This window comes from Cyprinodon variegatus, unplaced genomic scaffold, assembly GCF_000732505.1.
Source record: "Cyprinodon variegatus isolate N-32 unplaced genomic scaffold, C_variegatus-1.0 Scaffold38, whole genome shotgun sequence".
NCBI lineage: Eukaryota > Metazoa > Chordata > Actinopteri > Cyprinodontiformes > Cyprinodontidae > Cyprinodon > Cyprinodon variegatus.
In genome coordinates this window covers 650,599-660,559 of record NW_015150491.1, presented here as the reverse complement: position 1 = coordinate 660,559, position 9,961 = coordinate 650,599, and the positions used below count along the sequence as shown (strand labels likewise).

At 35.0% G+C, this 9,961-nt stretch overlaps 1 protein-coding gene across 4 annotated transcripts in view; it reads right to left on the bottom strand.

The window, feature by feature from the left end:
• LOC107081635 (glutamate receptor ionotropic, kainate 2) overlaps positions 1-9,961 on the bottom strand; it is a 103,143-nt gene that overhangs the window by 48,032 nt on the left and 45,150 nt on the right. For all 4 annotated transcript variants that reach the window (XM_015369800.1, XM_015369801.1, XM_015369803.1 and 1 more), the window contains one exon: positions 9,454-9,627. In XM_015369800.1, the coding sequence (XP_015225286.1) occupies positions 9,454-9,627 (174 nt within the window). The remainder of the gene's footprint in view (positions 1-9,453; positions 9,628-9,961) is intronic.

Genomic DNA, 9,961 nt, shown 5'->3' with positions numbered 1-9,961 from the left:
ATATAAATGTTCTGGGTTTGATCTTTCTATGGGCAGAACCTTTTGCCTTCAGAAACTAAATTTGAATACCCCAGCTAGAATTCATGTAAATTTAAATTAGATGTATTGGTTTTAAAATTTACTTACCAAAGTAAAACTGAATTCATTTGCTCTGAAAATGTATTTCATTGTTTGAAAGTAGTTATTCCATTTTCACCTTCTAAATTTGTTTTTGTTTTTTGTTTATGGTTATGGTTCAGTTTAATTCTTCTTAGGACCTAGTGATGGCCAGCATGATAAAATCAGTCTAACTGAGGTCTATACTTTCTTTTTACCATTAATGTATATTTTCCACATATATATGTATTAAACCTTAACCTAAATGACAAAGGCCACCTTATGAACCCTGTAAATAATAATCATATGCTCCAGGGTCCTAAGACCATCCAATATCCCCAAGTCCAAGGGTAAGCATATAACACTCATCCTCTAGTGCAGGCAGCATTAACCTCCAGGGACTGATTGTATGAAACTGATCTGGTGATAGTTGTACTCCCTGATTGCTAAGGCTTTTACTGCTTTGTAACCTCTGCAGAGTCTTGTTTCCATTACTGTTGAGGAATGTTGGGCGTACAGGAACAAGTGAGGAGGCATCTATGATTTACTTGATACTATTGCTTTAGTATCTGTTTGACTTTGTCCTGTCTTTTTGATTTATTGATGTTGCACTGAATTATCTTTTCCGCTGTTTAAGATTCTAGTAAATACTCTCAGTCATCTAGGACAAGGTAACTCTAAAAAGGTTAAAAAAGCAAAACAACAGGACTGCAGTTTTTTGGATGAAAATATTTCCCCAGTGAGGTATAAGCGTCAGGATTTTTAGCTGTTAAGGAAGTGAATGTTTAAGATTAAGTGGTTCTTATTTAAAGCCAATAAATCGATCAGCCAATGCAGTTGAAATAAAGCAATAGAGAAGCGAAAAATAAAAAGGATAATAAATCCTCTAATAAATGTCCTTCTCTCCACCATTTCTGTTTTCACCCACTCACAAATAGCTTCCATCGACCAAGACAGCAGTGGTGCTAATAATGCTGATGCTGTGCCAAGCCCAGCTGGTGATGCCCGGCACAGGGCATCGAGTGTCTGCTCTCACCAGTCACTTTCTTTAAAAGGTTCTTCTCTCTGCCAAGCAGGATCAGAGGGAGGGACATCATACTGCTATGATAGAAGAATTCAACCTGTAAACCCGTGCACAACTGATCTTTGTGTGTTCCTTTTTTTATGTATCAAATACATTATTAAAGCCCTGTTTTATTTTGAGTTTCCCTGGAATACAACAAATGGCTTGTTATTATTCTCCTTTAGATTAAAGTACAGTTGCTTTGTTCACATGTTTTTGTACTGATATTTTTCTTTATATGCAGGATAATTTGCACTTATCTTTGGATGGAAAGAATTTTCTGCCAGAAAAGGCACAAATATCCACAGATATTTACAAGGGTCTGTTGAGAGACCCTGATGACGAAGCACTGTTGAAAAAAATGTGTATCTACCACAAGCTTTGCAGTGAAGGCAGTAATAGAGTGGACATTGAGGAATTACAGTGATGTATCCATCCACTTCTAAGGGGAAGTTTGAGTGAACTTTTAAAATGTGATAAAAAAAAAGAAAATGTTAATTACAAATATTTCAATCTGCTTGATTGTGAATAAACAAGGTAATGAAACTGTAATGCCATAATTTGAAGTTTCAATTGGTCGTAATAAACAAAAAATAGAGGTAGCAAATAGAACTCTGTAAAATTGTACTACCTCAATGGTAGATACCATGCAGAGATGTCAACAGGGCATAGATCAGCTGTTTTTAGTTGCAACATATGAATCAAGGTGCTACAACCGAAAAAAACTTGATTGACAGATGACCGTTGATATATGATTGGCAGAATTTAGGTGTACAAGCTGATGTATAACTAACTGGCCTGCTTAACATAAAAAAAAAAAAAATAATAAAAAAGCCACAGATTTCAAGACAGGATTTTTTATTTATATAAATGTTCAAACTTTTGGGACTATACCGTCTGATAAAGAGTACATTTATATACATGTTTAAGCCAGAACATTTAAATATGACTTCAAAGGTATGCATATTCTATTGCCCTATTTGAAAATATATTGAATAATTTCATTAACTATCAATATCATAAAATATATTATTACCTCTGCCAAGGGGGTTATATATTTACGCACGTTTGTCTGTCTGTTTCCAGGATAACTTGAAAAGTTCTGAATGTATTTTAATGAGATCTTAACCAAGAGTTGCACCTCAGTCCAAGGAGGAATCCATTACATTTTGGTGATGATCCACATCATAATCTAAATGCCGGAATTTTTTTACAGGATTCTTTAATATTATCTAGCAGAACAGCTTTTCTAGTTGATAAATACATTCTTTGATAATATGCAACAGATGGGAATTTTTATTATAGCAACAGTAAATGTAATATTGGATTTTCTCAATAATTTGATTCATTCTTTTATTATATTCAATTACAGTAGAAAGTCCAAATAGTGTTTTTTTCATCTTCCACATTCCCTTGTTAAGACTGTCATATCCAATGCTTCTGTAAACAATACACACAACCAAACAAAGATGTCTACTGCTTAGTACTATTAACCATATGAATATTTTCTCAGGTGTTGAGCTCACATAAACAGCTGGATAGAAACTGAATCCTGATTGAAGCAGATAAAAATGATTTCCCAAGTGCTTAATTTTTTTTTTGCACAAAGTTTAACTGTGCAGTGATTCATACCAAGAAAAACTACTGTCTGCATCCTCTGTTCAATATTAGCTTGACAGGGGATTTCCTAATTTGGCTGAACACCCTCACCGAGGGCCCTGATTTGGTTGAAATGTTGCTTAAATGAAGCATCAAGGGACCCGTGTGTCTTCAGTTGCCAGATTTCAGACAATTGTATGCTATAACAATCAGCCAAGTCCTCCTCTTTAGGGGCACAATCAATTGGGGGAACTGAATCACACATTTTCAGCATGTGTTCAGCATATTTAAGGCTTACCTGTAGGACAGTACAAACATGTATTTAAACATGCATTATAAACACTTCCTAATTGGAGTGTATAGCTGCCACCTTGCAGGTTCTGCCAGAACTCACTGTGGGTGTCATCGACTCTTCTCCCAGCAGTGCTTATTAATTCAGCTATGTATCTGCCCACCCCACCCTCTCTTCTTTCCATGCCCCTAAGTATATCCCAGCTACTTCCTCCTTATTTGTCTTCCTCTTTCATCCTCCTATCCCTCCATTCCTCATTTAAACCCCAAAAGAAATTAACAGCTCTCGGGCTCCAGTCACAGATGCAGAGCATGTCCCGGCCAGTGCATGTGTGAACATTAATATAAAGGGATTTATCTATTGCTTAATAACATGGTAGTGCTTTCAACATATGCATCTAACATAGTATGTGGTTAACTCTTCCTCACTTGGGAAATAGCTCTCTCCTACAGACTTTTACAGATTGGTTATATTTAGACAAACACTCTGAAAAAGGCTTCCGGTTAATTATATTATCTCATGAAATATATATAAAAAAAAATGACCTCATTCAATACTGTACAATTTAAATAATACAAGTTAATTTATTTATTTATTTATTTGAGTATTTAGACTTCTCAAAAGGAGTGGACTTAAGCAAAGGCTTTATACCCCTTAAATAAAAAAACAATAAAAATTTTCCTTTAACAATCAAACAAGGAACAGAGCACATCAGTATCACATGACAAAAAGGCAAGAAGAGCATATAAATGCATTAGACAGCTGCTGCATTTGTTACAGTATTGTAGGACAAACAAAAATAATGAAAAAAACAAAAATTAACAAAAACAAAAACAACAATTTTTTTTTTAAACAGAAGTACTGATGAACAGGACTTAACCACATCCTCTAAACAGTTCCCCTCAGTCACACCTTGAAACAACAGACTTTGTCATTTAGCGTCTGTTCGTGTTTTAGGCTTAATAAAACATAGATGATCCTCTAGGTTCATATGAGATGCTTTTTACATCAAACAATTTCTGGACACTATCTGGAATCATATTATTTTTTATTTTATACATTAAATTGCAAATTTTATAGTCAACTAAGTCATTACATTTCAAGACTTTGGAGCTGATAAACAGATTATGAGTGTGATTATCGTAATCGGCTTTATTAATGAGACAGACTGCATGTTTTTGCAGAGTGATAATTGTCTGTATAGTTGATGTATAGGTTTTCCCCCTATCTGGCTTTTGACACCTTCTTTTGATTATTGAGCTGATGGGACAACTGAATTTCTATCTTATCTTCTCTTGAATTTTGTCTTATTTATATTTAATGAGAGTTTATGATGTCAAAACACATTTTGAGGATCTTTAATTCTGTTTCTATTTTTCCTTTCCAGAACAAAAAATATTAGTCTCATCTCCAAATAAAATAAAATGAGTAAGATACTTTCCAGATATTATTAATGCACAGTAAAAATTATTTTGAGCCTAGAATTAAACCCTGTGGTAGTGCATATGTTATCCTTTCTAGGTCTATTTTTTTATTTTGTATTTGTACATATTGGTTTCTATTGAAAAGATAAATATTTTTCCCGGCATTGGCAATCCCTCTAATTCCATAATGCGCCAATTTCTTTAGTAAAGCGTGGTGGTCAATGGTTTCAAACAGCTTCTTTAATTCTACAATTATACCAATTAAATGTTCCTTATTTTTTATTGCTGTAGTAATCTTTTCAACCATTTACATTATTGCCATTTCTGTTGACCTATTTTTACGAAAGCCTTATTGTTTTTCTTTCAATAGTTTGATTATATATGATAATAAGTGTGTATTTGTTGCATCTCTCATTTAATTAGGGCTTTTAAGTCTAATAGTTCCCAGTTTGAGCTAAACGGAGTCCTCGCCCTTTGTACTTACTATTAATAAAAGTCATTATTATAAGCTATTGCACCAGAAATTTCAATTGTGTTGATGACACTGGAGAACATCCAGCTCTCTGAAGAGGTAATTACAGTTCAATGAAATGCAGACATCAGGAAATTATTCAGAGGTAGAAAATAACTGTGCCCAAGGCTTCATAAAGGAAAAGATGATCAGTTTTTTATTCCCTTGGTTAAATGTAAGACTATTCTTAATTCACTTAATCGGGATTATTGAATTTAAATGAAAGTTAAAAACTCCCACAAATTAACACATTAGATTTGTAGGAATAAATTATTTTTAGATGAGAACCTCTTTACATGGTAGTAACTCTGCACATTTATGTATCCATCAGCATCATGCTCTTTTTGACCAACACTGTGTTCTTTAATATTAGATAGGCTTATATTTATATGTTCTTTTTAAGAATTATTTTGCATGCACAATTACATTTGTTAACAACTGTCAGGTTGTGTGGAGATTTATAGAGGATTCAAATGCAGAGACGAGAGAGAAGCTGAGGTGGTTTCTTGCAGGTTTAATAAAAAAACAAACAAACATAAAAATACAAAATCTAATGCCCAGAATGGATCGACAAGGAAAACTCAAGAACCAAAAAAGCTAGGAGGCAAAAGGGAGGAATAAAACAAAAGAATGATGAGGATCCAGCAAAGTAACTGAACAGGATGTGTATATATGGGAGGCAGAAACAATAAGAGGACTAATTAGCTGATAGGGAGCAGGTGTAGACAGGAGTAATTAGAAGGAGTTTAGGGGATAGGAGACTGGCACAAGGGGGCAACAGAGAGCAAATCAAAAATAAAACACTGTTTAAATATAACACAAAAATAGAAAAAAAAAATAAAAAATAAAAAAAACACAGAATCAAATAAAGTGTAACTGAAAATAAAAAAATAAATAAACAGAAGTCCACAAAGGGCACAATCATGAAAACAAGGATTAAAGCTAAATAATATATGTACAGTGACTTTCTTTGTAGTAGTAATGGTAAATATAGGAAATTACTCCATCAGTCAGTATGTCCTTCAAAACAAAGTCCAACATAGAAGTTTCTGTTTCTTGACATGTTTACAACATGTAGGTGTACAACATTTTTGAAGGATGTGATACATTTTATCATTGAGTATCTGTCCAATTGATCAATGTTCAATGCTAGTTGTGGCAAAAATGCTGTTTTATGTCAATAGCGCAGTTTAAATTGTGTTTTAAATATCAAATACTTTATTAAAGCCAAAGGGAAAAATGAACCAGAAGCGATTGATTGTTTATTATCAAGAGGGAGAAAAATGTAAAACTATGTACTTTCTAACAGTACACACTCAGACTGCACATACAAAGCCATGAGCAGCTCAATAGTCCTCAGCTGCATTAGCCTATCAATATCTAAATGATGAAGATTTGAAATTTGACTTCTGCCATATAATCAACAAAATCAAGCTTGATGAATCCAAAACTGCGAAAATAATCAGACAAGAAATTAACCTCTAGTGACTTCTTAACTGAACCTGGAAAGGGTATTCCTGCTTAAAAAGTGTGAATTTTGTGAAAAGAAAACCTCCAACTTTACGCATTGCTGCTTTCATACATTAGTATGACTGTGGGCTTAGTGCTTTTGTCCTGCAATGCTGATACAGAACCGTAATGCCTTTGGCATAGCAAAATATTAAAATAGAATAACCCTTAGCTGTCAATTATGTTTCTAGATTCATCCAGGCACAATTAAAAACATTAAATCTGTCTCAATGTGTAGGATTTCATGGATCATCAGGTCTTAGTACATTTTCTTACATGCTGTTGTTCTAATTAATGCATGTACATATATTGTGTTCAAAGGTTTTGTATTTACAGTTTTCTTCTCCATCAGGGTATGGCATGCTTTTTTTTTTTACCATGATGTTCTCATCTAGTTAAAGATGCACAATGTGATACCCAAACTTTTGCTTGCCTAAATAATTCTCCACTATTTATATTTTTCATTTTAACAAACTACAATTAAACTGAAACCAGTGTATAAAAAATAAATTGCACTAGTTGGTTTTCACATGTCCATTTTATGGTTATAAATGTCAGAAACATTTATTTTAAAACACATTTAGGAGGCATACCCACAGCATGTTCTTGGTTGCAAGCTAACCTCGACTAATGATGAACTTGGATTTTTGCCGGAGAGAAAAACTCAACATCACCCAATGGCTCTGAATGTCACTGTGATTTTGCACTGGCCTGCATTTTCACAAGCCTTGTGATGTGGGAAAATATTGCGTGCAACTCTCAACAGTTGTAAAAAAAAGACAAGCCACCCCCCCCAAATTATACCTCCCGCCCATTCTTCTTTGTCTTTCTTTTTATCAAAGCCCTCTGTGCCCGCAATCTCTATCACCTTCCTCCACACTCTTCCCTCCCTCCTCAATCTCAGTCAATCAATCCCCTCATGAAATCGCAAGGTGACATGTACAGTGTTGTCCTGGTAACCATTGCTACATAACTGTTGCCCGGCCAACGAGTGCAAACAAGCTTCAAGAACAGCAAGGGGCTTGAGCAACAAGAACAAGGCATTGAGGAGAAGCTATAAAATGCTAAAAGAAGCTTCAGGGGAGAGATAGGATCACACACTGGCTACTGCGGTGCACCCTCTATTTTTATTTAATAATGCCATTGAGATTGGATCCTTTAGCCAAAGAACTACAGCATAAATATCAGAACAATTGTCTGCTAAATAAAGAAATCTATTGGAAAAGAGGCTACATTCTCAATATTTTTGTTAAAGCTACCAAAATGTTCCTATACTATGAATTTATTATTTCTTTAGAAATACTTTTCCTGGCCATGGCCACCCTGTGCAATGCCTTGGCCGCCCTACTGGCCAGGGTAAATTGTGGTACTATCAGTTTAGCATTTCCTCCCATTATGCACAGCCAGGGACGTAACTTAAAAAATCACAAAATAATCCAAGATTAGAGTGGGTGTGTAGTAAAGTCTTTATGATGCAGGTAGTTTTGTTGTTGAGAAATGTTTGTTTTTCATTTAAATAATGATCAACTTGATGAGACTTACTTGTTTATGTAGCCAACTTAAAACAACATTTTTGCCTTTACAGTAGAGTGAAATGCAATGCAATGAAACACCATTCTACAATTAACTTTTGCTTTTCATTTCTCTTCTTGGATTATGTAAAAAACTGAGTAAATGTTCTATTTAATGTATTTTTAATGTGTTCTTCAGTATGTTTAGTACAAAATAACCTAATGATGAAAGAGGAGCTGCACTAGAAACAAAACAGCCCCAAACGTATAAATAGATCAATCTAAATAATAGCTATTACCACATAGTGTATCACTAATTAGCTATTATTTAACTGTATTTTTTTAAGCTGCTTAACTTTGTCTCTAGAAAAAAATCTTGATAAGGTCTTTGTAGGTTGCAAACAAATTCACTTGAAAAACCTCTTTCATTCATTTTCATCCCTATGCATCCATGCTGTGTTTTAAAGTGAAGAGGTAAAGATAAAACAGAAACTCATGCATCTTCTTGAGAGAAATTGAATTCATTTCTATTATTAAAATGACTGCAGTGCCCTAACCAAATGTTAGATTAAAGCATTTCAATGTCAACAACAACAAAAATAAGTTTTCATTAATCCTTTTATTTTCAAATTTAGGTGAGAGAAGTAAGGACGTTACTGATGTGCCGATAGATACTAAGAGATGTGCTTAACTTAAACAAAGGACCGTCTAAAAGCCCTTGATGAAAAGAGATTTCTTTCAATGCACAGATTTCTGCGTTCTACACTCTAAATCTGCCAAGAAAAACAGAATGGATTGCTGGAGCAAAAAGGGTGTTTGTCTCAGAGGAAGGTGCTGCGAGGGAGGTGGAGTAAATTGACTGTTTAGAACAACAGACCCAGAGAGGGACCTTGAATGTCCATAGCGAGCTCCCTTCCCTTTTTCACTTTCAAATCACCTTATCCCCGGGTTTTTCTGGATGTTGTCCTAAAAAAACCAAGGCCATAATTTCCATCCAATTTGCTCCTTCTCCCTGCATGAACACTGACAGATTGTCATATTTTGGCCATGCTCCCAGAGGAGTGCTGTGAGAGGCAGGAGGGCAGATAAACGGCTATTACCATTCACACCGGCTCATTACTGGGCATTTAGACCCGGGAGCACCAACTCCTGAGCTCCACGCAGAGGGCATTTATGCTGTTCAAGCTCTCACCCCAGGAACCCAGCAGCATTGGCTTCATGATTGACAACTCACATCAAGCCATTTTTTATATTCAGATAAATAGTGAATATTTCAAAAAGTAACAGAAACAAATGATTTTTCAAACGTCCAATTTTCTGCATCATAAATTCTAAAAGTTACGATTGGCTTTCAATTGATTTGGTCATTCAGATGAAAGACTCTGTGGCCTAAAGCATGTTTGTGTATGTATGGATTGTGTAAGGACTAAAACAAGGCTAAAACCTACTGTCATGAATCCATCCAGCAGGCCTGAGTCAGGTTTGGGCGGGGCTTGTAGCCGCTCCATTGACCACTTCTCGATGATTGATGACACCTGAGAGTTTTCCGTGTTGAGAATGCGAAACCCAGTCATGTTAACTCCACTGTAGCGATACGGTTCCATATCAAGGGCGAAAAGGTCCTGGAAGAGAAACATGATGAAAGTATAATGTTGTGTTTGATCTGGAGAAAAAAAACAAAATAAACTTTCCATAAATTTTTCATCTAAATAATTTAGAGATGTGAGTTGATTGGCAGCCCAGGCCTAATGACTAAGGGCTTAGAGGTTTATTTAAAGGTATTTTCTTTTTTTTTTCTCATATAGAGGCAGTAGCCTTGATAAAGGCATGATTTCAAGGTTACAGGCAGGCTTTTGGTTGGTTGCCATTTATCATGTGGATGTGAAAGGACAAACCAATTGTCCTGCATAGAGACTATTTGGCATTTAACCAGGCAGATGTCTTTGGGACACAACA